This window comes from Pecten maximus, chromosome 1, assembly GCF_902652985.1.
Source record: "Pecten maximus chromosome 1, xPecMax1.1, whole genome shotgun sequence".
NCBI lineage: Eukaryota > Metazoa > Mollusca > Bivalvia > Pectinida > Pectinidae > Pecten > Pecten maximus.
In genome coordinates this window covers 24,870,385-24,897,742 of record NC_047015.1, presented here as the reverse complement: position 1 = coordinate 24,897,742, position 27,358 = coordinate 24,870,385, and the positions used below count along the sequence as shown (strand labels likewise).

The 27,358-nt window shown below is 37.3% G+C and overlaps 1 protein-coding gene across 1 annotated transcript in view; it reads right to left on the bottom strand.

Moving 5' to 3' along the window:
• LOC117328511 overlaps positions 1-27,137 on the bottom strand; it is a gene marked incomplete at its 5' end in the record, with an annotated part of 65,510 nt that extends 38,373 nt beyond the window's left edge. Inside the window, 38 exon segments of the mRNA XM_033886051.1 lie at positions 249-363; positions 845-1,191; positions 1,582-1,696; positions 2,415-2,917; positions 4,030-4,144; positions 4,727-4,974; positions 5,161-5,275; positions 7,042-7,193; positions 8,827-8,944; positions 9,467-9,810; positions 10,031-10,145; positions 11,192-11,490; positions 11,666-11,780; positions 12,135-12,367; positions 13,060-13,174; positions 13,504-13,703; positions 14,200-14,314; positions 14,764-14,957; positions 15,132-15,246; positions 16,157-16,302; positions 16,567-16,684; positions 17,213-17,496; positions 17,743-17,857; positions 18,302-18,549; positions 18,721-18,835; positions 19,328-19,363; positions 19,788-19,916; positions 20,284-20,423; positions 20,972-21,086; positions 21,650-21,792; positions 22,166-22,283; positions 22,708-22,743; positions 22,989-23,108; positions 24,430-24,549; positions 24,936-24,962; positions 25,302-25,856; positions 26,031-26,069; positions 26,574-27,137. Coding sequence (XP_033741942.1) covers positions 249-363; positions 845-1,191; positions 1,582-1,696; positions 2,415-2,917; positions 4,030-4,144; positions 4,727-4,974; positions 5,161-5,275; positions 7,042-7,193; positions 8,827-8,944; positions 9,467-9,810; positions 10,031-10,145; positions 11,192-11,490; positions 11,666-11,780; positions 12,135-12,367; positions 13,060-13,174; positions 13,504-13,703; positions 14,200-14,314; positions 14,764-14,957; positions 15,132-15,246; positions 16,157-16,302; positions 16,567-16,684; positions 17,213-17,496; positions 17,743-17,857; positions 18,302-18,549; positions 18,721-18,835; positions 19,328-19,363; positions 19,788-19,916; positions 20,284-20,423; positions 20,972-21,086; positions 21,650-21,792; positions 22,166-22,283; positions 22,708-22,743; positions 22,989-23,108; positions 24,430-24,549; positions 24,936-24,962; positions 25,302-25,856; positions 26,031-26,069; positions 26,574-27,137 — 6,841 coding nt within the window.
• Between the last annotated feature and the right edge of the window lie 221 nt (positions 27,138-27,358).

The following is a 27,358-nucleotide window of genomic DNA, read 5'->3' as shown; positions in this document are numbered from 1 at the left end:
TAACTAGTAAATGTCTCCGCTGCCACTTGACACCCCAAAACACAATTTAGTGAGGATTGCATCAGCACTTCCTTAGATCAGCAAGTTACATTGCATCAGGATAGGAGGGGATAGGATGCGACTTGCATGGGTTACACTATATGCCCCCATTTCATCCAACCACAATATACAAAACACTTGTGCAACACAACATCCCAAACAATACACACAATACATGAACATCACACCAAACAACCAATACTACATACCTTTCTGTACAGACATATTTGCCGGTCATGCCATCCTCACAAACACAGTTGTACTGACAACCATCCTGCCATCTCTGTCCAGTCTGATAGGCCTGACCCTTGTATAAGCACACATCTGTAATAATGAAGTAAAAATAAATGTAGTTTCACTTATTACTTTTTTCTTCTTCTTCGTTATACAAACTAGGTTATGTGATAAGACAAGTATGTACAACTGCATGAGCTGGGTGAGCTCACAACAATAATGCAGGAATATATAATGATTTATTGGAAGAGCTAGTTAAACTCACCAAGAAAAGTACACAAATGTCACACACAAAGTATTTTGAGAGCTGGGCGAGCTAACCCTTTTCCAGTAAAATATCTACCCTACTAGAGTAATCTAGGTTTGATAATCAGACACCACAGAAAACAGCAATTTAATCCAAACAGTACCTTATAACAGGCTACATTTTCTCTCACGCCAACCATGCATAGAATTTCTTTGAGGCTAGAGTTCTCCAATGAGATAAATATTTTACTTGAACAGCCGTTACAAAGAACATATACAAAGTATTACAACATAGGGTTCACACACCAAACATTAGCATACTTACGAGGTGCTGGAGAAGGTGTAGACGGTTGAGGTTGTGGTGTTGGCCTTACAGTTGAAACTCCTGGTACAGGAACGTATGGAGTTCCTGGGTTGGGTCCGCCTGCTGTCGGATTAGGGTTAGGATTATATGGGTTGTAGGTAGTTGGTAGTGGGACTGTTGGGCGTATCGTTTGACCAAATCCAGTGACCTTTCCTGGGAATCCTGTGATGAGGACAGGCCCTGAGCTGGGGTTAGGTGTAGGATTTCCATTGGTACCAGGATAACACTTTGGTATCTGACAGCACTGTGGATCCTTAGGATCAGGAACCAAAGTACAGCTGGATGGCAGGTTGGGATAACTAGCACACCTAAATAACAATGATATACAATGTAGTTTTGAATCATTTAAGCATTGAACTGCTTTCAATGGAAGTTATGGGCTGATGAATGCCAACAACTTCCAAATGAAAGCAGTTTAATGCCTATATTTACATTTGACTCCTGGATTATTTCCATTAAGGGAAACACCTGGTATTATGTAAATAAAAGAATAATTTGATTGTGGAAAATTAATTGCTTTATTCAAGTGTGAATGTTACATACTTTAGTAACAGGAGAGGGGGAATGCAATGACAAGATCGAGACTCAAAACCAGGGACCTCAACTCCACATGGACGCTCTAACCATTTGAGCTACATGGCCATCAGCATTCAGCCCAGTCCATTCCCACTACATTTTCATACAACTTCTTAACTTACCTCTGAACACATCTGTAGTAGCCAGTTGAACCATCTTCACAGACACACTTTGTGGAACACGAGTCTCCATACCATTGCTGTCCCTGTGTGTAGGTGTTGCCTTGGTATACACATACTGAATACAAAGAAACATAAGCCTGGTCAGTATGTCAATAAATAATACCATAAAGTGGGTAATATTTGCCTGCGGACTTTCAATGTCATTAAAATAAAAGAGATCCCAAATGGATCTTGGCGCCCACCATTGAATGATCTTTAGTTGTCCTATGACAGATTGATCTTTTCTCTACCTTTTCACTTCTTTCCTTGATTCCTCATAATCCTTTGATAACACGGTGAACTACATATGAAGTCTAAGATAGGTTGAAGAATATTTTGAGAAATATTGATAAAATACTTTAACTGTCAAAATCCAAGTTGACATCCTGTTAGCCATTTTAATTCCAGGTCCTTAAAATTGAATGGGCACGGCTAGTGACCAAAAGGAAACCTACATATCAAGTTTGAGAAATATCCTTCCCGTAAAGAACAAAAGAATTCCATACAGTGGGCAGGACTCAAGTTGTGTAAATACTCATTGATGTAAAATAGGGTACCAAAATTATCATTCGAATGAAGAACACAAGTTTATAGATACTTATTAGCAGTATGTAAATGTAATGAACATTGTTAGATTTCTGGATCTTGTCCAGTCAATTTGGTGTAAATCACCGCTGTTAACCATACCCTACCTAAATTGACAAAATGTTCCCATCCTATAAATGGCCAGTATGAAGGAGCACCATTTTATAGTGTTAAATATAAAATGGTCATGAAATCAGTATCAAGATTACCCTTTGGTTTAGCTGTAGGAGCTGGTGTAGGTGCCGGAGTTACGGGCGGTCTGTAACTTGGCCCTGGGGTGTAGTTAGGTGGGTACGTTCCAGTGTAGTTGGGTGGGTAGTAGGGTTGCCCTGGGGTGTAGTTAGGTGGGTACGTTCCAGTGTAGTTGGGTGGGTAGTAGGGTTGCCCTGGGGTGTAGTTAGGTGGGTACGTTCCAGTGTAGTTGGGTGGATAGTAGGGTTGCCCTGGGGTGTAGTTAGGTGGGTACGTTCCAGTGTAGTTGGGAGGATAGGTTTGTCCTGGGGTTGGGCTGGGTGTCGGAGCTCCAGTGTAAGGTGGTCGCGTTCCAGACTGGATTGGTCCTGTGCCAATGCTTGGTGTGCCGATAGGTACAAAAGGTGTTGGAGCAGGAGTGACGGGTTCAACACACTGTAGCACCTTACAGCACTGGTCCTTGGGGTCCACTACCAGGTTACAGGTTGGAGGGAGTGATACTACATTGTAGGCACGACACCTGTACATACCAAATACACAGCAAATAAGCACATGCATCACATTGATAATCCATTTGATGAACAATTTTGTTCAATGAATGTATTTTACCAGTACTAAAGAATGGTTTTTAGGGCTATTCCTGTAAATAAATCCTTTCTGTTCCCTACTGCTAAAAACTTCTAAAAATAGTAAGTGACCTTGACCTCGACCAGAAATTCCTGAAATTTGAACTTGTCAAAGATATTATGGTCCTCTATCAACATGTGTCAAAATCCCTCCTTGAGTGAAGCGACTACAGTGATGACAAACTTTGGTGTTACATACATATCACTACTTAGCAGATTTTTATAAATGCAATGCTTCAGGTAGATTATTGAAGAAAACCTGGAGTTCAGGGGTAGCATAAATATTTCACTGGAAAAGCCCTTCAGGAAATCTGACCATTATCACATAATGAACATTTGCGATAACAAGAGATCCTAAAGGGATCTTGGCGTGTGCTAAAAATATATGTGAACATTGCATTCTACTGATACAAGTTAATATCATATAAAACAACTGACATCTGACACTAAAGACCTTTGTCATTTTGGAGTATACAGTGGCAAGTATACTGGTATTGATGGTCAAATTTGAGTTGAATCCCACAGGAGGAACTTGAAAAAAAGTTTGAAATAGGTGTTGTTCAGAAGAACCATGGGGAACCTACATCAGAAATTTGAGAAATATCAATTAAGCTCTTCCTGAGAAAAAACTGTTAAAATTCAAAATGGCCACCTGTCAGCCATTTTGTTTACACAACCAAGAACCTTGGGGAACCTACCTATGAAACTTGAGAAATGTCCTGAGTACATTCCCAGAAATTGTGGAAATAAATTTCAATTGTCAAAAATTACCTGACGAGGGCTGATTTGAACAGCCCACCATCATCAGAGGGTGGGCTGAAAATTATGTAAATGGAAATAAAACACTTTTACTAGTTTATATCTTGGATAAATCTCTAGGAATAATTATGATATGTTGGTCAATATATAATATTGACACTTCTACATTGGCCAGTTTAACAATCTGGATACAACTATTAATATCAGCTTATGGACACCTCTATAACAGTCAGTTTTTATGACTTACCTCTGGACACATCTATATCGACCAGTGTGCTCATCAATACATTCACAGTTCAGATCACATCCATCTTGCCATGTTTGCCCAGTGTTGTATACAATACCCTTGTACATACACTTGTCTGAAAATAGAGACAATGTTCTTACAGTGTAACTGACAGGTATTTAATATCCAGTTTATTGACCCCTGTGTTTTGTGTATCCACTTTGTCCACCCTGGATACGAGTATCCACACATTATAAATCTCGAACAGATGACCCCACACCTTAAAAATCCCAAACAGATGAATCCAAACTTTACTACAATAACATACACCGTACTGGTGAATCCACACCTTATATACCTTGAAAAACTTATTCAATACATAACATACTGTCAAGCTATATATTTTTTAAATTTTAGCACATAACCAAATTTAAACAAACCAAAACAAATGATGAATTGCCATGACAATATATACTCTGTACAGAAACTGATATTAACGCAATCAAAATTTTGCAGAATGCTTTCAGTGCAATAAGTACTAAAAAGAATTATTGCTAAAATATGAATATTTACAGTACCCTGCAATTTGTATTAAAACTTATTATATATCTGACATGAGGAACCTATTCTGGTTCCTTACTAAGGTCATAATAACACTTTTCTGACTGGCTAATAGATCACAGCTTAAACTGGACCTTAACCAGAGTTGACAACTTACACTGGTCTTTAGGCTTGCCCACACCAGTGATAATTGGTGGAGGGTTGGTGTATAACTCAGGGTTGATGGAGGGTACTGGCTTGGGTGTTGGTACTGGGCCAGTCACACCAGGGGCCAGAGTTGGTGCTACGAAGGGCAGGGTTGGCTGGACCATCAGGTCAGGGTTACACTTCGGGCGACGGCAGCAAGGGTCGGAGGGACTAGTCTCCATAACACAGCCAGCTGGCAGGGCACCGTAATGGGGGCATCTGTAACCAATGACAACTATAAAGTTACAACCATGTACACAAAGGCAGCCCAAGATAAAATGTTTAAAAAGCAAGTATCCAACAAAAAATTAGAACGTTTGGCATAATTGTTAGAAGATCAAAGACAGTTGGCAGATGATAGGAAGGGTCAAATTGATATTACAGACATGTAAAATAGTGGCTTACCGGTCTGAACACCTGTAGAAGCCAGTGGTAGCATCTTCACAGATACAGTTGAGATCACAGCCATCAGCCCAGGTCTGTCCCTGTTTGTATTCTACACCATTGTACATACAGTTCTCTGAAAATGGAAGCAATATAATCAGTTTCATGAATCAGTGGAAAATATTTCTCAGGATGTTCTCAGAAACCGATACACAAATCAGTTTTCCTAGAAGCGACATGACATAATTACTCATTTGCGTGTACATTAAATAGTAGGGCTGGGTATTGCGGACCAAAACCGTATTGCAATATATTGCAATATTCAACAGAAACTTGCAATACGTATTGCAATATTATTGACCTTAGTACCATCAATGTAAAATGCTTATTGTATAAGTGTATGTTGTGTGATTTGACTTTCTAATAAAATACTAGTACACTATTGTGAGTTTGTGTTCATTTAATATAATATAATTGTCATTAACAAATAAAAAAGAAAGAAATCTACCTGATTTCATTTGTTTAAAATAAATATCTTGGCTCCAAACTGTGGAGTAGGGATTTAAATTCTGTAGAACCAACCATGCTAAATGGCCGTAGGTCTTTAATGATGAAGTATGCCAACTTTCTGGTTATCTCTGTGGCCCGGAGTGAATGGGCAGGGAATTTAGCCCCCATCATATTTAGTAGTGTTTGATTCCCTTTATAGCCAGGATTGGGCCGGCTTCCATCAACGCTTTCGGTGTAATTCTTAGTGTCTAGGCCTACTTTCAATTTACCTATACTCGTAGTGTCCTCGATGCTCGGATGATGGCGGCGAATGTGTGCTACCAGATTCGACGTGCCCCCGGAATATTTCACATCAGATTTGCATAGTATGCATACGGCGAGGTTTTCAGAAACCTTATCGTCCACTTTTTTTAGTTTAAAGAACGTCCATATTTTGGATTTCGCACGTTTGTTTGCCACTAGCAGTTGCTCAACTTGCTCGTCGTCCGCCATTTTTTCGTTTCTAGTAAACAATCATAATCTCGAAAGTGCTTGATTTTAACGTAGATGTCCCATACGGCCAAGCGCTTTAGAGACAACGAAACAAGCGCCCCACCAATACGACATAATGACGTTCTCGTGTGTTTCTTTCACGTTTACATAAGTAATTTACGCTATTGGTGCCAACACATAATGTTAAATCAGTGATTAATATGCCTTTTTGTTAACCATCGCGATATACCGGTTTCCAGGGTTTGTGTACCGGTATATCGTATCGACCTGCCAAATTCGCGGTATACCGGTATTTCGATATTATCGCGCACCTCTATTAAATAGGAGATAAATTGTGTACAGAAAGATTCTGGGGAAATAATCCCATCAAAAACCTTTTTTTTTAAATCCAGATATTCTTCTATTCAGACACTTTTGACTGGGAACTGAGGTGGCTGGATTAACAGAGCTCAACTGTAGATAAAGGATCTAATATAAATGGCTATGTCAAAAGCTCTGAGCATATCAAATTATTGAACAGGTTTCATAAATTCCATATGACATAGCCACCAGTGTCAGATTAAGTTTATCAAATAACTAAATTTTACAACATTTCAAGTGAAAACTTTCAAATCAATACAATTTCTGCATAAAACTATGAAATTTCAACTTGAATGATGTTCTTTTCAACAGAGACAATCCTGCAATGTCATATACTTATTGTGACCCCATAAATTATTTATAACATCACAACAGTTTTATTAAATGTCTTATATTTATGACATAGCTATATCACATGGTAGAATAGGCCAGTTTTGTGATAAACCTCTATTCTACATCATCAAATTCATTAATTTTCCATGCTGATGAGTATACTACAGGATCATCTAATCTGTAGGCAATATTTCAAACAGGACCTACTTGGCTTGTTGGTGACAACTTGGCCTGGAGGAGGAGTGATAGTGATGACGGGAGGCTGATCTGTTGGAGTACAGTATGGCTTCATACAACAAGGGTTGTACATATCTCTCACCAGCTGACAGCCAGGCTTCAGATTAGTGTATTGAGTACACCTGGAAACATAATCATATAAGTAAATCTTATTCTTTTTACATCTAGTTACAAGTAATCAGGTACAGTCGAACCTGTCTATAAAGGACACCTAAGGGACAAGACAAAAGTGTCCTTTATAGAGAGGTGTCCTTTATATAGAGGTTCTACGAGTTATGTCCCTTATAAACGAAGAAACAAACCAAAGTCTGTTTATAGTACACTATATGTCTCCTGATTTATTATATTTAAACACTTAAACTAATGAATAAAAGACAAATAATTAAAGATAAATGCTTAATTAATTAATTTTCAATCATTCATCTGACACAAAAATTGAAGTTGATATTTTTAATAATTTATATTAAGCCTATAGTTTCAAAACAAATCTTCACAATGTCATACTATACTGAATCTCTTCAGACAAATACTCAACATAGTAAAAAGTAAGGTAATTCTTATCATAGTAAAACAATTTTCATTAATCCTCAATATTTTGGAAAACAAATATGTTTGAAATATCTTTTCTATTACAACATTAACTCTTTATAAATGAAAGTGCATTTTCCTCTGATAATTATAATCCCTAAGCATCTATTTTGAGACATATTTTCTGAAATCCATGTAGGGATTTAATTTAATAAATACCGTTTTCTGGTTCAGTCAATTAGTATAGTGTATACAAAGACACTCGGAACTCTTCAGCTGTTCTTAATATGTTACGTAGTCGTATTCCGAGGAGTTCCGAGTGTGAGAAAATGGCGGCTTATAACCATGTGCCTGCCCTGTCAGATTTGCATACGGTTGATTTTGTAAGTAAAACAATTATGACAGACATAACTATTGCTTTGTCCCTCTTTTGTTGGTCCTGATAATGATTTAATTACCCCCTGACCATTCTTGTTGTCTAGGCTATGGTTGAATGGCTAAGCTTAGCTGTCACCGGTGGGGTTGAGTAAACAAACACCTCTGCCGATGGCGATCGGTCACTCTCTTGTAATTACTGCCCATTGTTACAGCAACTTACAGGTAACAGGACAATTAGTGACTGATGAAGTAGCTTCCTAAGTTAGCATTGCTGCCAGGGGAGTTGAGTAATTAATGCTCTGCTTGTTATTTAGAAACGTTTAACACACAAATATCAACACGGTTATGGTTTCACGTGTCCGTTATACGGAATTTTTAACAACTTTACGGACAAAAATAAGTGTCCGATGTCCGCATAAGGAAGGTGTCCGCTATATACATGATATTTATATAGTGATTTTCATTGGGGATTCCTGGAAGTGTCCGTTATGGACAGGTGTCCGCTATATAAGGGTGTCCGCTATTACAAGTTTGACTGTATATAATTACATAATCAAACCTTATTGTTCTTTTTTTAATCAAAATTCTTTGATGAAGCTGATTTCAAGATGGTTTTATCAACATTTCTTAACATTTTTCCACAGACATTGATGAAACAATGGGCCAGATGTATTAGTAAATTTTAAAATAAATAAATTTGTGTCATGTAATCAAATACTGTAAACCTACCTAATTTAGTATGCTGAAATTTTAGCACATTCCAGAATTACACACCAATTTCTGCCATGATGAAATGGCTCTACCATATTGCCAAAGAAAACAACATATCGAACAGTAACATTTACTTACTTCTGGTCACACTTGTAGAGTCCAGTTGTACCATCTTGACAGATACAGTCGTAGCTGCAGCCATCCTGCCATCTCTGACCAGTAGCATACTGTTTTCCCTTGTAAACGCACATGTTCTCTAAAATATACAATATGCAAATATCTTGTGAAGTGGAGTAGCAGTTATCTCCCTTACATGATCAAGGTTGTGATGTGGTTTTTGTCTGGCAGTTGGATGGCAATTATAAGGTAGGTGTGACTGGTAGGTGGATGTAGTTATAAGGTGGGTGTGACTGGTAGGTGGATGTAGATATAAGGTGGATGTGACTGGTAGGTGGATGTAGTTACAAGGTGGGTGTGACTGGTTATAAGGTGGGTGTGACTGGTAATAAGGTAGGTGTGAATGGTAGGTGGATGTAGTTACAAGGTGGGTGTGACTGGTTATAAGTTGGGTGTGACTGGTAGGTGGATGTAGATATAAGGTGGGTGTGACAGGTAGGTGGATGTTGTTACAAGGTGGGTGTGACTGGTAGGTGGATGTATAGTTGTAAAGTGGTCGTGGCATTTAGGCAGTGTGGCTGTAAGAAGGATGTAGATTTGTTATGTGGGTGTGCTTGTTTAGTAAGTATAATTATAATATGTGAGTGTGGTTATGACATACCTCTGTAGACTGGAGCAGGCGTGGTAGGTATAATTGGTGGCTGTGGTGTTGGTATCAGAGGGTTGTTAGTTGGATTATATGGCGGATTAGTCTGGCCAGGTAATGGAGAACTTGGCACCTTTGGTGGATTAGTACCAGAGACTGGTGGGTTAGTATAAACGCCTGGTGTGTAGTTAGGCCTGGTTGGTCTGGGTGTGACAACGCCTCCTATCACTTGGGCAGGTGGTTCAGTCTGGAATTGCTGGTTTGGATTGGTAGGACAACTGGGTTTCCTACAGCACAAGGGATCCTTAGGATCTGGTACCATGGTACAGGTAGAGGCTGGCTGGGGATACTGAGGACACCTAGGGAACACAAGATTGACATATGCTATTCAACACAATCAAATCAAATCCACATCTCAAGGTCATTTTATTGAAAGTATTTAACTGGAACACTCATACTTTAATTCATAAGTTAAAGACTTAACATGGAGAAATCCATGATTGGAGCAGCAATTATGTTCTTCTAGCAACATTTTCCACTCCTAAAAAGCTAAATTCAAAACCAACATACATTAGTTACCTGTTATTACACCTGTAAACACCTGAGGTACCATCCTCACAAATACAAGTAAAGTCACAGCCATCGTACCACTGTTGTCCCTGGGTGTAGCTTTTACCCTTGTAAACACACACATCTAAAACAGCAACACATACAGCAACCATATATTCTTTATCAAACCTTTAAATTATAATTCCCACAACTGAAGAAACTGCTGTGTGCCACTTACAAAACATAGTTTTATTCTATTTGTAACTTTAAAAAATTCTTTAAAAAAAGCTATTATTGGAACCATTACTGGTACCAAATGCCAATCAAATTCATGGTTACATTAACCCTACATTGCAGAGAGATCCAACTTACATGCAAGGGAATGAGGAGGTAAAATGTCTCTATTCCTTCAGTTAATGTACGTTCAATAAACACATCTACCTATGTAGCAGGCAGCTACTTCCAACACACTCTTTTATTTTATCCTGACCAATACCTTACAAATCTTTATTTTTTTTATATGATCAAATCCATCTACATATACACTGTACCTAATAACATGTTCCTGCTCCACTCTAATTATATATCAAAACTATATTATATCTGCACAATCCTGATATCAACAGGTAAGTATCCTAACAGTTTCTATATGAACTCTGAACGACATTCAAATAAAATCCAGTTCATATTATTTACAAGTTTGATTACTGTAAAACATGGAATATAAATGGCTATTTTCCTTAATTGTTTTAAGGTATTCAGTTAGTTTCCTAATACAAATTTGCATGGATAGACAAGATAACACAAAAAACAATTCAACTATTTTGTTGATTTTTGTAGTCTTTCATCAACCACAAAAACAGTTCATGTTCATGCACAACAAAATTTCCTGTTACAGGGTAGGGCTATTCCTGTATAATATCTAATAATCTACCCAACAGGGACACAAGGTTTATCATAAAGGAAACACTGAAGCAAATGATTTAATCTAAACAGTTGATGAGCTGAATTTTCTCCAGCATCTGTCCAGAGTTCTATTGGACATATATCTTAACAAAAAAATCTGCATGCAGTTTAAGTTACAAGCAATCCTTTGTATTTGACCAAGTTCATTCATAATCAAGATTCCTGTATAGATGAACACTGGATCTTGGTATAGTGGATCGGGATACTATAGGCAAATTCACTCACTTTTGGGAAGGGGAGCTGGGGTGGTAACAGGATTAAAAGGTCCCTGAGGTGGTGAGGTTGGTATTGGTCCCTGTGGATTCACTGGGTTTGGTTGTCCTGGTGTTGGGGAAGGTGCTGGTCCTGTTCCAGTAAATCCTCCGGGTTGTCCTGTGGGATTTGGTAGGTTTCCGGGAGTGGGCGAGTTTCCTGGTGTAGGGGCAGGAGTAGGGTTGTTATAGCACTCAGTTGTCTTACAGCAAGGGTTTGTTGGGTCCTTGACAAGTCGACAGTTGCGAGGCAGCTCAACATATCGTGGACACCTGTTTGAATAAAATAAATGATTGAAACCATAATATCATGAAACATCACATGATTATGCAAACATGGTCAAAACGTTTATGAATGACCAAAACACGGTCAAAATCTCTATGAATCAACAGTCCAAATTATGACTGACACATCAGGAGGTGACTATAAGGGGAGGTTATAACTTACTTGTTGTTACATTTGTAGGCCCCTGTTGAGGCATTTGTACACACACATGTATAGTCACAGCCATCGTCCCAGGTCTGTCCTTGTGTGTAGGTGTCGCCCTTGTAGTAGCAGTAACCTAGAATATAAACCAAACATAAACTTCCTACGTAAGACTACAGCTGTAGTACAGTATACTGTCATCGAATGCTGATAATATTAACCAAGTTAGAATGAATTCCAACAGAAATCAAACAAATGATAGTCAAAAATGTGATTTCCCTATATAAACTATAGTAAAGTTCACCCCCTCCCCAGGGGCAAATGCGAGACCACAGAGACATGAAATTCACAATTTTGGTAAAGCACCTATCTTTTCCTCGACAGAGTAAATCGCCATCTAAAATTAACCATTTATTTAGACTCTTGGTCCCGACTTTTCCCTTATCAGTAATACTGCACCAAGTACACTAATCTTTCTACACATACATACCAAGAGGATATTTTGGTGTTGGTAATGGTTGTCCTGGAACTGGTACAGGTGTTGGCAAGTGAACCTGTCCAGTGAAGGGTTGGTTGGGGATGGTGGGGACGGGAGTGGGGCCTGGGGGGTTTGTTAGTCCTGGCCCGGGGGTAGGGCGGGGGCAGACTGGTACCAAACAACAGCCATCTTCTGGGTCGGAGACCAGTTTACAATCAGCATTAGTTTGGTCAAATTTGGCACACCTGTGGGTAAAATGTAAAACATCAATAAGGTTGTAACATGAAAACTCAAAATACAAGAGGTCCAGAGGGCTTGTATCACTTACTTGGATATTTCAATAACTATGCCAAAATTACTCGCAGTTAAGTTTGATTGCTAATTTCTTTTTTTTTACATTTTGGGCTGCTTCTCCAAAAATTGGTTCAAATCAAATATTGACCAAATCCTGTCTACTTAACTTTTCATCAAAATCCATTCAGTCTTTCAGGACTAGTAGCAAATCCCCCTACAGCCTCAGGGGAGCAACACCCTCTGTTTACATTACTTAAAATCTCCCTTGCCCAATAATCTAATTTTATTAAATCCATTCAGTTGTAAGGACAGGTAATGATTTAAAGGATTAATCACTATTTTCCTTATTGGACACGCTCCTCCAACCCCAAGGGAGCCACATCCTCGGTTTATAAAACTTCAATCTCCATTGCCCAATAATGCTCCAGATAAAATTTTACCAAAATCCACTGTTGCGTTCAAGACTAGTAGCAATTTAAAGGAAATACTGACTGACAAAGACAGACGTTGGATGCTGCACTATGGCATAAAAATTAAATTACACATTCGGAATTACAACAAAACTATGTCACTGTTACATCACTGTTAGACAGTATATAATATTATCAATTATAAAATAACAACACATTAGCAGTTCACTGACCTCTCAAGACAGGTGTAGATTCCACGACTGGAGTCATCACAGCGGCATTTGAAGTTGCAGCCATCTTCCCATGTCTGTCCCTGGATGTAGTTTGCTCCTTTGTATACACAATACTCTGAAAATCAAACACTGAGAATGAACACGATGGTAAATCAGTATGTTTATCAAAACTGCTATAAATGGTACCTTGCAATTGGTTGGAAAATGTATCTGGTATGCATGTTGGAGTAAACAAGTTATGCTTCCCAAGAAAGGGTTGAAGGAAAAAGTAATTTTGGGGGCTCCCTACTTATGACCAGTGGCAAGTAATGCTGACAGTGGTGGGTTGGGTTGGGTTGGGTTGGGTTGGTGGTTACTTACAACTAGTGACGGGGAGCTATGACAGAAGTGAGTTGGACTCGACTAGTTGTGGGAAGTGATGACATGGATTGTGAGTCTACTAACGACTAGTGGCGGGTAGTGGTGTTGGAAGAAGTGGGTTGGGGGAAGCTGTTGGTGAGGGGGATACACCAGGGATGACTGGGTGCTGTCCATCAATAGTTCCAGTTGAACCAGGTGGGTTACACTCAGGTTTCTTACAGCATGGATTGGCAAAGTCATTGACCAGTCGACAGTAAGATGGCAGGCCAGTGTATCTCTGACATCTATTCAAATTAAAATCAACAGGATTAATAATTCATTAATGTTTGCTATCTCATGGACTACTACACACAGATTCTCAGAAATTATAAATACTTCTATCGGATCCATCATATGTTGAAATACACCAGCAAATATCAATAATAATAGATCCTATAAGCACACTTCTTTATGAGCTTGATAATATTCTCTCCTCTACCAGTTTCACACAAAACCATTAAGTTTTAGTATTTATTGGCTTGTGTTAAAATTTTTTAAAACTGTCAGAAGTATTTTTTTTTAATGCCTTTTAAGTACTACAAATTTTGTTAAAGCCTACACTAAATGAAAAATGCAAGCACAAAAAAACAAAACAAAAATGAAGCTGTGTAGAAAATGCTAACGACATATACTTTCATTTCAACAAAACCATGTATGGTAGCAGTTCTGTATATGGTTAAGACTCCAGACTCAAATTTGTCTGTACATTAGTGGGCCCCAAGTCTCAAAATTAGAACTTACGTGTCTGTACATTGGTAGACTCCTGTCTCAGAGTCCTTACATTCACATGTTAGATCACAGCCGTCTTCCCAGATCTGGCCAGTTGTGTATTGGCTTCCCTTGTAGATACAGTAGCCTGCAGAGAGATTTGTACTATGTAGTTATACGTCCTGTATATATACTGCCAGTTTGCTATATAGGAAATGTACTTATACATCTGTCCTGTTTATATACTGCCAGTTTGCTATATAGGAAATGTACTATGTAGTTATACATCTGTCCTGTTTATAAATATATATTGTCAGTTTGCCACATATTCAATTACATTTTGTACTACATAAGATATTTGGCTCGAGAGTTAAAACTTTTACCTTCAATAAAACATATACTTGTAATATCAAGCGAAGGGACTAAGAATTTGTTTGCAGTATACATTAATCAATTTTAATGTTTACCCTTAGAAATACATGGTATAGAATTCCAAGTCATAAATATCATAATGGTATTATTATAAGACTACTTAACATGTCTATAGTTTTACTATATAATTCACAGTTCTGTTTCAAACCAAAAGGATCTATATACCTGGGACTTTGCCTTCGCCTGTGATCTTGCCATAGTATGATGCTGGAGGGATGGGGTTAGGAATGACCTGGCCAGTGCCGGTGATGTTGTTGGTGGTGCCCGGTGGGTTACATTTGGGCATTCTACAGCAGGTAGGGTCACGGGGATCAGAGATCAGCGTACATCCAGCAGGAGGGTCAAGATAATCAGGGCATCTACAATGACAACAAATCAACTTAGTTCAAAACAAAAATACACATTTCCTATATAGATATACAATGTATACCAGTATGCTTCTAACACTTCCTTTTATACCCATCATTTTGTTGTTGTTTTCCTTATATCTAATATGTAGACAGCAGTATTCTGTATATTCATGAAGGACTCACCTGCTTGTGCATCGGTAGATACCATTCATAGCATCCTCACATGTACACTTATAACTACAGCCATCATACCAGGTCTGTCCCTGTTGGTATGTCTCTCCTTCATATGTACATACATCTATAACATACAGCATATAATATCTGTACAACATACAATATCTGTACAACATACATTGTCTGTACAACATACAATGTCTGTAAAACATACAATATCTGTACAACATACAATATCTGTACAACACACACCATACAATATCTGTACAACATACAATATCTGTACAACATACAATATACAAAATCTGTACAACATACAATATCTGTACAACACACAACATACAAAATCTGCACAACATACAATATCTGTACAACATACAATATCTGTACAACACACAACATACAAAATCTGTACAACATACAATATCTGTACAACATACAAAATCTGTATAACATAAAACCATTAGGCCACTTATCTTCCAATTTAAATTGTCAAGAAATGCAAACCAAAGACTTTGTTGAAATATGACTGAATTATTTTTTGTAAATGTTTTAATATGTAGCACAAAAATAGTATTATTTGTCCAGTAGATGAAAATTAATCCGTATATGGCAATGAATAAATTAGTAAAAGGGTTCTGTAGTACTCTGTAGATTATGCAACACAAAATTCCTCACATCAAACTGCTATAACGAATAAAATGTATTAGCATAGACACCAGACAGGAACCAATCTATTAGTTACTTAGCACAGAGAAACCAGCAAATGAACTCTAGGTTTCAGTGGTATTTTGTGATATGGTCAAGTGATTGACTTCTACAACTATTTGTCATCGTATTTCATTTTTCACAAACAAAAATCAGTGAATTTTTTTTTACAAATATTTATATTGTGGATTTAAACAGCACCAAATGACTTGATGCTGCAGGCAACTCTGAATTAAATCAAATTATCTAAATCAATTTCCTCTGCACACTGATCTGATGACCTGTATGATAGTAATTATGGATAGATTACTATAAATAGAACTTACTCTCTTTGGTCATGGGTGTAGTCCTCAGGCCGGTGAACTCTACTCCATGAGGGATGGCATAGCACCGGGGAACAACACAGCAAGGGTTCGTAGGATCTCGCACAAATTGACAGTATGGGTTGGGTACATACTCATATTTGTAGCACCTGAAAATAGTAGTAAATTTGTTGAAATATATCTGACCATGAACTTGTTTAAGACTTTTATTTTGGGTGACCTGTAACACCCATAATTATTTTTCTCTCAGCTCAGTGTAACAGTAATCTGAAATAACACTTTACGAAATGTTGTCTATGGGAAATTTCAAAGTTAACAGTACAAAAAAACATAAATATATGATACATATGAGATTTTTTGCTGATATTCTCAAGCCTTCGCCTCATTATGATTTATTCTCAGGAATTACTTACTTCTCTACACAAGTGTAGTGTCCTGTAAGTCCGTTGTCACAGACACAGTTGTACTCACATCCCTCCTCCCATTGATCTCCAGGGGAATAATGTTTACCAGACTTGGCCACACAGAATCCTGCAGAGAATTACATCAGGATCAGAATTAAAGCATGTTAACTCCATGATACAGGAATTGGAATTTAAATAAATTGTGATTTCGTAAAACATGTTTCAGAAAAAAACAATTTAAAATTTTTTTTTTTTTTAAATTGTGAGGATATTATGAATACAGTCTAGACAGATATCTGAACATCCACAGTATAAGGAAGTATATTATACCAGATTAATCGGTAACTAAGTATATTTCAGCAGGAAGAAACAAATTTCCCTTAGATTTTAATATTATAGAGAATACAGCTGGTAAAGATGCCATAGCAAAGGGAAGTACTGGCTTATACTGTAAATACTCCACGTCCAGATAGCATGGTCTTTTTTATTTTACGAACACTCACGTCACTGTACAGTGTAAACAGCCACAAATGGCCACAAGGCCATCTCAAATTTTTACATACTTTGGTTGAATCCTACATAACTTATCCCTGTTTAAATGAAAAGGTCCTCTTTTTTTTTTTATAAAACTGATATTATGGATAAATGGGTCAACCTTGCTTTGATATTCCAGCAGGAGCCGTGGGTGGTGGCGGTACAAATCCTGTTTGACTAAGGATGACATATCCAGAGTATGGAAGCTGGAACCCTCCACTTCCTGATCCGGGAGCTGGAGGCTGTACCTGGCCAATACCAGTGATGGCTGGCTGGAAGACAGGAATGAGGTTTGGCATCTGGCCGGTTACTGGGTCTGGTGTACACTTGGGGGATGTACAACAGGGGTCATTGGCATCAGTCACCTGGACACAAGTGGATGGCATGTTCTGGTATACAGGGCACCTGTCAAAGGTCAAATATTCATTCAATAAACATTTATCACATATTTCTAAACATAAGGTAAACTTCTACATAGTATCAAGTCTCACTGGTTTTATGTCACAAAACCTAAAGAGAATTTTACTAAGAGAGACAACTCTACTTTTTTTGTTTTGGTAAGCTAAAGGAATTTACTAAGAGAGACAACACCATTTTGGAGTCAGTATTATACTAATAGAAGCAACTTTCTGAAAAGAAACAGTGCCTTACTTGTCACGACAAGAGTACTGTCCACTTGTAGCATTGAGACACACACATGACCGGGAGCAGCCATCATCAAATGGCTGGTTCTGGTAGTAAACTTGACCGTTAAACAGACATCCACCTAAAAGGACAAAGCATGAACATAAGATTTAAAGTAGGTAACTATACAACTACTGATTTATCAACTGGTACACTTACATATGAAACTAACAAATATTTAAATTAAAGAATACAATCATAGAGTACAACTCCTGTTATGGTTAAAAAACGTAAACAAAAAATAATTAAGATATGAAAAAGTACTTGATTGTAACAGGATGCATTAAATGTATATTAGATCTTATTTCCCAAAATTGTAAAAAATTAAAAAAGAATAAGACAACAAGCATAGCCTAAATAAAAGCATATCTATTCATTAATAAATAAAAAACAATACTAATAAATTGCATATTTTCAACAATGTATCCAAGAATTTAATTATTCACAAGACGCTTATCATCTTCATGGATCATAGTAAATTATAATGGGACTAAGGATAATTGATGTTTAGAACCACTAAACCTACTGATAGGGTTAGGTTGGAATCCAGTGCCTCCAGCTCCTACAGAAATGGGTCCTCCTGTATAGGCAGTGGGGGCAGGGTAAAGGCCCTGAGCGGGGTTGATGATATGGAAACCACCTCCATTTCCAATGGAGTTTATGTTCTGTGAGGACGAGAAAGCTGATCCAGTCTGGCACTCGACTACCTCACAACAATAACCGACAGGCTTGCGTACGTTACATCCACTAGGTAAGTTGTTATATGTTGGACATCTGTAATGATAATCAAAAGGCCATTGTACCTGTAATCTCCAAATGTAACCTTACAGTCAACTTTGAAAGTGAAGTCAGAAGTAAGGAAAGCAGGTAGCAGTATCATTCAATACCAAATGATTTTGATAATTTAACCTTTCTTCGTTTTATTGAGGTTGAAATAAAACTTACTGATTTACACATCTGTAGTATCCATACTTGGCTGACTCACAGGTACACTTGAGGGAACAGGTGGGGCTCCAGCTCTGACCCTGTGTGTAGGATTTTCCCTGGTACACACAATGATCTGAAATAAATTCATTGGGCATTTTTCATTCAAAGTTTGTTAAAAAAAAAATAAAATATTCACTTGATCTTTCCCAGAAGATGGACCATAAGTTTTTTTCAGTTTGTGTCTGATCTCATTTATATATTTGCAAATAATATGTGTTTAATTCAAATCTTTTCCCTCTATCTGCAGATGAAAAAATTATCAGTTTTTTTTTCATTTATAACCTGTTCAATAATAAACAAATAGTAGCCAAGATCATTCATCAGGCATTTTCATTTCATTAATAGTTTTAACATGATAATTTCCCCCTACCTTCAAATATACATCTAATATAATTTCTGATTATTTTAAATATAACAAAATTCTTATGGTCCTCCTTATTATCATGAAACACAACCATTTTATATTTCAATTCACATTATAATGATTTTCGCCAAACAGTTGTTATATATCAATTGATTGATAGGGTTTTTTTTTTAAATTTTGTTACAAGTCTGAAGTCCTTACCACCAGCTCCAGAGGCTGCCAGTTGATTAGATGCACCTGAAAATAAAGCAAAACGAATTGATTAGTTTTTAAATATTCAGTCACCCTCAAAAACATTTCTATCATTGCTAAGCAGTCAATTATTGATGTTTATAGATATAAAGCTGATATTTAAAGAAAGTCTATAGATATATTTCATTACTACATCTTCCTAAAATGCATGAAGTAACCAATGTCTTAATTGACCAGGTTCTATCATACCGTTTATCATTCAATTCTCTTCAAAATTATTGCCTCTTTCCCCCCCCCCCCCCCCCCCCCGCCCCCCCCGTAAAATCCTATTTGCGTGTTATCCACGACTTAAATATGATATATGAATTGATATACTGATCTAGTTTTGTTAATATGTCTTAGTTTCCATTGATTTTTTTATCAATTAAACAAAAAATAACTCATGAAATACATTAAAGTATCAACTTACTGCATAGACCACATGTGAGTTTACAGTTAGCCTGGGCCCACTGTGGGTAGGCTGTGCATGAGTTCTTGTCATATTGTTGGCAGGTAGTGAGGACGTCAGAACAGGCACTTGGTGGGGTGTAGGCGAGACCTGTAACAAAAAAGCAATTTTTGTTTATTTCTTACTTTCAAAAAAGTATGATTGTTAAATACAATGGATTTTTACTCGTTACCATGCATTATTCAAAAATATGGCGGAAAGAAAAAATGTCTCAAAAACAAATTGTACTAGCCTTTTTTTAAGTATCAACATCATATTCATACACAGTGACATATAATATTATACAACATAGTTTCCCTGAGGTGTAGCAATCAGATATATCTTGCATATTATAAAATTTCAGTAGCATACAGTCCAGTTTTAAACAACAGCATTCCAACGATTGTATGATGGCAAACCTTGATATTCTTTGATTAAATAATTCAAAAGTAGTAAGAAACAGGAATTTAAGCCATACCAGCTCCCTGTCCACTTATTTGACCCTGTCCACTGAAGCTTCCATGCTGCTGACTGAATTCACACACCGGCTGCTGACAGCACTGGCCAGGTGTCTGTACCAGGTTACAGTAGCTGGGAAGGGCGTTGTATGTTGGGCACCTATCAAGCAGAAAGTGGGTGTGAATGCAAGTGTCTTTGATTTGGGAAGATAATATTAACTTTAAAAGGAATTTTAGGAAACACTATTCCATATAAAACTATAATGTATACAAAGTTTCCAAGAGATTGGTCTAAAAATGCAAAACCTCTGGACAAACTAAATTTTAAGACAACAGGACTGATAACACAATACCATAACACTCCCATCAAATTTAACAGGAATATAAAAATCCTCCCCCAATTGTAAACTCATTAAAGTCTTTCTCCTATGTAACTCCCATCTGTTGATGTAAGAATAAGTTTGTTTAGGCCTAAAGAAATCAATAATGTGTATCCAGTTACATGCCAAAATAAAATGTGTAGGTAGGTGGGGAATTTTTTTTTTATATTTTTATAATAGATTTGACTAAGTTTATATGTAAGTAACTTTGACTTAACAGTAATGCCATGAAAAATGGCAAAACAAAACTAATGAGGTGGCACAAAAATATAGGGTCAGTAATGTTAGCGGAAACAGTTATTTGTTTAGGCCTTAGCAGTATACCTACAGCTGTTCACATCTGTAATGTCCTGTTGATGCATCTAGACATGTACATTGGTAGGCACATCCATCCTTCCATGTTTGGCGCTGGAAGTACTGCTTTCCCTTGTATGCACATACCTCTGCCAAACAAAGCAAAAACATTTTGACATCGATTCCCATACCAATGAGTTTACACTTCTTAATTTTATTAATTATATATTGTGTAGATCACTTTGAATTATCTCTCAAATCATATTTTGTATTCAATTATAATTGTTTATCTAAATTCTTTATGGTTGTTTTTGTTTTAAAAAAAAACAGGTTTTAACCTGTCACATGATTTCAGTAATTAGAGCACTTTTTGCGAAGTCGTCAATGTTCAATAAGAGATTCTCCCTCGTCCAAAAGCTTTGAAAAAGCTTTGAAATGTTGAAACTTGCCATCTGACATATTAACAAACTTTCAAAACAGATGTTGAGTGTAGGACATTTTAGAATTACACTCAGCAAATATTGAATAGCTGTATAACTCTTTATTCTTCACTTAAAAACTTTGATGAGGTTCACAAAATTAATTCATTTAAGTCATACTGGTTTGTTTACAATTTTACATTTCATTATATACAACAAATATCCACCTAGGTGTCTTACAATTCTACTTCTTTACCCTTCAGTGTCATAGTTAGAATGTTGAGATCACTTACTGTATCCCTCCTTTGTCACTTCAGCACTGTTCTGTTCAAAGGTCTGGACATTGGAAGCAAAGTTACAGGTAGGCTGTAAGCAACAATCTCCAGGCTTCCTCACCAATGTACACAGGGAGGGGAGGTCATAGTACACTGGACACCTAAAACAGCACACTGATAATGTTAGTTCAACAAACTTTTTATTTCTATATTTATATCAAATAATCTGCTGAAACCTATGTTTAGTTTTTTTTGAGCCCATACTCCCTATCCTTGATATTTTGGAGATACACTCCCCATTTTTACATGACATGACTTTGACATGAATTACCAGTAAAACTTTTATTATTTAATGCATACTGGGTAATTTTCAAAATTCCAATTCATCAACCAGAAATTAAACAGCAGTTAAAAAGAGGTAGCTTTAAGGTTTGGTTTTGTCAAAAAGGAATTCTAGCTAATTGCTTTTCTAGTGATTCCTTGTAACAGTTAACAAGTTGGAAGGTTCACATAAAACTTAAAATAACTATTTACTTGTTGTAGCAGTTATATTTGCCGGAGTTTCCGTCCTGACAAACACATTCATAGTCACAGCCATCAGTCCACTTCTCTCCAGTTGCGTAGGTCTTTCCTTTGTATGCACAGCGGCCATCTGGTCAAATAATTGAGAAAATTAACACCCAAGCAGTGTTTTCCTGTCTATTTATTTGGGTCTGAATTTGGGCCTTATTCCCAATCTTGTATTTTGTTTACAAAAGTTTTAAAAACTTCAACCAGGTAACAATTTCCTGAACTTCCCAGGACAAATACTGTCAAGATAGCTAATTCCAGGTTGAATTTACTTTATGAATAGGAAAGTCTTTTTTTTTTTTTTTTTTACATGTTTACTTGTTACAGAGACCTGCTTGTTATGACCATCTTGATAAAAATCATTGTGGAGAAAAGTAAGAAAGCAAAACAAATTCCAAAATGACGTAAATATATGGCAATGGCGATCCCACACTGTTTTACATACACTTAGCAATAGTATTTTTGTACATGTACTTTAATGTGTAGACACGTGATAAACTACTTACAGAAACCAGCAGCACTGCTACTGCCTGATCCAACTCCTGTAAATGAGAGCATCCAATAAGCATGTCATATTATATGTATTTTCCATGTTAAATCTCATTTACGAAATTTCAGAATAATTTGTGACAGAACTCTGTGACTTTTTTCATTTAGAAGCTAACCAGAAAATTAAATTATTTAATAAAAAAAATTCTCACCTAACCACTGGCTTACTAAATCAGACGAGTTCTGAATTGGTAGGTTATTGTTAAAAAAAAAACAATAGGTGAGCGTCTTTACTTACCACAGTATCCGCATGTGAGTTTACAGTTGTCACGGGCCCATTGGACCTGACTGTTACACCCAACAGCAGCACAGTTAGATACCTTATCTGTACAGGAGGGTAGGGACGGCTGGTACTTGTCTGTAACAGGGATATGACGTTCTATCAATAAGAATATTTAATAATTCATGCATCAAAATAAACCGGTAGGCCTATACTTTAAAGAAAATCAGAGACGTGCTGAAAAAAAGAAACCACTGTACCATCCCCGGGCCCTGATCCAGTACTGCAGCCATCACGTCAGGACAGTAGGCCTAAGGCTAAAAGCCCAGTTATGTAATTATGTCCCGTTTGGATCTTGTTTACTCTAAGTTCATATGTCATGCTTGTAGACCAGTAGCCGGTCCTATAGGCCTAGACTTACTGATCAACTGGAAACCATTACATACCCAGCTCTCTAACTCTCTTTTCACATTATTTACAAAACCAGCAGCCACAGCCATATTTTCGGGGGCGATCGCTATCTTCCGGACGCTTGAATTTTAGCGCACCCGTGGTTCGACGCCTACTAAGGACCAATTTTCCTACTTTTTTCTCTCACCTACCCTAAAATTCTTTACTGCGAAATTTTTAAAGATTTTTCGGCATAGTCGTATAATATTCTTTTGGCCCCGGATATGACGCGATAGATGGCGTTACTGGTCAAGATGAAGTATGTCATTGGTCAATGTAGCGGCCAATGCAAAATGTAGATATAGTTAAAAACGAAACAAAGTTGAGATTGAATGCAAGCTAAATAAGTGGATGTATCTTTTTAAATGACACATTACTAAAATTATATTCCTGATTCAAATGCAGTCCTATTATCACCAAAAATGATTCAAACTGATATAATTTTGTTATCTGTCCTGAAACACATTAGTTCTTTCATTTATTTCACCACCAGTTTTATATTATAACCACCAACATGACGCGACAGGTGGCGTTACTGGTCAAGGTGAAGTATGTGATTGGTCAATGTAGCGGTAGATGCTAAATGCAGATATGCAGTTAAAAACGAAACAAAGTTAAGATTGAATGCAAACTGAATTAACGGATGTATCTTTTCAAATGACACATTAATAAAACTATACTCCTGACTCAAATGCAGTTTTATTATCACCAAAAATGATTCAAACTGATATAATTTTGTTATCCGTGCTGAAACTGCGCATTTATTAATTACAATGTAGTTCGTTAACTTATTTCACCAGTAGTTTTACATTATAACCACCAGCATTAAAACTATGCCGTTTATCTTTTTTAAAGATATTTCTTGTTTAACCATAAAATCCGACCAGTGAGAACTAAATACTTCATGCGAAATATAGCAATCGGTATATACATGTAGGTCTCGACGAACACCTCGGAGACACGGGAAAAAAGCCTAATATCTAATCTAATATCCTCCACAAATACTTACATGTACATATTCCACAGTATGCCTGACAGTTAGCACTAGCCCATGTTTGGTAGTTGGTACACACTGCTCGTCCGTATGCAGCACAGTTGTTCAACTTGTCGACGCAAGAACCACTAGTAACTGTTAGAAAAATCACGTGATATATATAATGGTCATTTACACAGACCAGATACTTATATAACTAAAAAAAAGTTAGTATATAGATCTCTGCACAGATATATGACACTATTATTTTTGCTATTTTTTATGCAGAGACGTGTATATCAGATATACTGATATACACGTCTCTGGTTTATGTAAATAAAAAAGGGGGTTGATTTCTCCGTGAAACTCTTATAATACTCGTATACATGAAAACACAAAGACGAGCATTCATAGTGCCATGAACTTAAGATATTGTGTAATTTGGAATTTCAGTTTAAACATTACATATTACTGAAGCAGTGACACTTCTTCGAAAAGTCAAGGTGTATACATGCAGTATGATTATATACTAAATCACTTACCGGCGTTAAAGTCAAAGGTGTTCTTTACTGAAATATAAGAAACACAATCGCATATAATTTTGTGTGAGACACAAAACAAAAATACACAAAAGAACGTAAAAGGAGCTGTCTCAGAAGATGAAGAATTGTAGGACATCGGGAAAAATAGAATCATTAGGTCTATAATGTACAAAAAAAAAAAAAAAAAAAGTTTTACTGACTCGTTGGATTTAGCTGCATAGTGACATTTTTTCGCGGGAATATTTTTGCAGTTTCGTGAGAGGTTTATGTAACCGCAAAAATTCTCTATTTGCGATGTATTTAAAAAAAAGTCAGTATATGAAATAGTTCCCATTGTAATAACATAAAGTAAACGCTGTTACGTACCTCCGCACATTTTCTGGAGTAGAGCGCTTTTGACTGAATCCAACTGATCGAAGCTATTGACGTTGATAACGTTGGACGGCGATATACCGGCTAGTTCCTGCTGGTTGACGCGGCCACCGATGCCAACAGAGATAAGCCCTATGCTGGCATCTCTGGCTTTGTTTGCAGCAGCGATTGCAGAAGACTGGTCGTTTGAGTCGCCGTCGGTCAACAAAATGGCAATTCTGGGTACATTGGATCGTCCACCCTCGCTCTGGGAGAACATGTGGTCACGTGTGTAAGATATAGCGTCGGCGGTGTTGGAGCCGCCTCCCATCAGTGAGAGGTGTTCCACTGCCTTGAGGACGTCGCCGCGGCTGGTGTACTGATTGAGCGGGAACTGAGATGAAGGGTAGCTACTGTACTGCATCAGACCCACGTGGACGCCATTGGGCTGAACGTTCATGTCAGAGACAGTGTTCTTGATGAAGTTCTGCATCTTCATGAAGTTGATGGGCCCAACGTTACTTGAAGAGTCGACCATGAAGACAACATCAGCAGGATTCTGAAGACAGCCTGACAAGAGACAAAATGGCAAGGTAAACTCAATATCGCCGAGTTCACTAAAAGGGATAATGCATGTCTTCATTATGGATACATCGGGTAGAAACAGTCTACATGTCGGTATAAACATTGAGAAACGTCGTTTTTATAACGAAAACATCAGAAATTATATCTTTCAGTACTTACTGGTGGGCGATGATATCATATTAGGGTTTGGTGGGAGTTCTGAAAAGGAAGCAGCAAAACATACATTATACAGTGTTAAACGTTAAACGTTGGTAACGTCCATTATAAATAAACAAGGACTGTACATGTTTTCGCTTTTTATACCTGGCGGTGTCAAGTTGATCATTACAGATATCTGTATCTCGAGAAAGTATGCTTATAATCAGGCTATGTTTTAAACAGTTTTGTGACGATGAGTTACTTGTTTTTATGTCGGGTCTAAGACATTATCACTTCAGACCCATCTTAATATCATATTGTGATATTTTCTATTGTTCTTGAGTTACAGTAAGTCGAACAGACAGCTACAATCTAGCAAATATCATTAACATATCTAGCACGGGATGAATTACTACAAAAATTACACTTTACACACGTTTCAATCTTTTCATATTCATTCAAGAAGAGCATGTATGCAAAATTTGATTGATATTAAAAACTGAAATAAAATACAAATGGGTTAATTTTACTTGGTGTCAAAAGACGTAAATCACAAAATCTCACCGTTACAGATTTTAGAGGCCAAGAGATCGGAGATACTGTTGAGAGAATCGTAGTTCTCGGCTGTCATCATGTAACGTGACTTTGGGTCGCTAGCGATCGACGTCAGCTCGTCTCTGTCGATGCCGCCGCCGACGCCGACGCTGTACATAAGGATACCCTTGTCCTTGGCATTCTGTCCTTCAAACTTGGTGATGTCCGGGGTGATTGAGGGCCCGTCCGTCACCAGTATGGCGATATGAGGCACGTTTGTCCTTCCTCCATGCAGCGTGTTAAACGACTGCCTGGACACGTACTGTAGCGCGTCAGCTGTGTGCGCGCTACCTCCCGTGTACGGCACGGCAGAGATCGCGTTGATGACGTCACTCTGCGTGTTGTGCTGATTGAGGAAGAACTGGTTGTGTACCACATCGTTGTAGGTGACGGTACTGATACGGACACTGTTGGGGTCAACCTTGAGATCACCGACGACTTGCTTCACAAAGTCCTTTTGTTTCTCAAAGTTATTTTGTCCGACAGTGTATGAGGAGTCCAGAATAAAAGTCACATCGGCCTGTGTAGCACAACCTGAAAATATAAATGGAAATCCTAACACAACAACAAAAGTCCTGATGTATACTAGCAATTCATGCATCACGGATATCATTATATAAAAATCGTGCTCATAACGCTATGACTCCATCCACATCGGATGGACACGAACTATATCTGTTATAACGTTGTAACAAATGAAGCAACATGGTAGATTTTAATGATGAAGAAAAATATCATTAAACAGTGCTCATAAA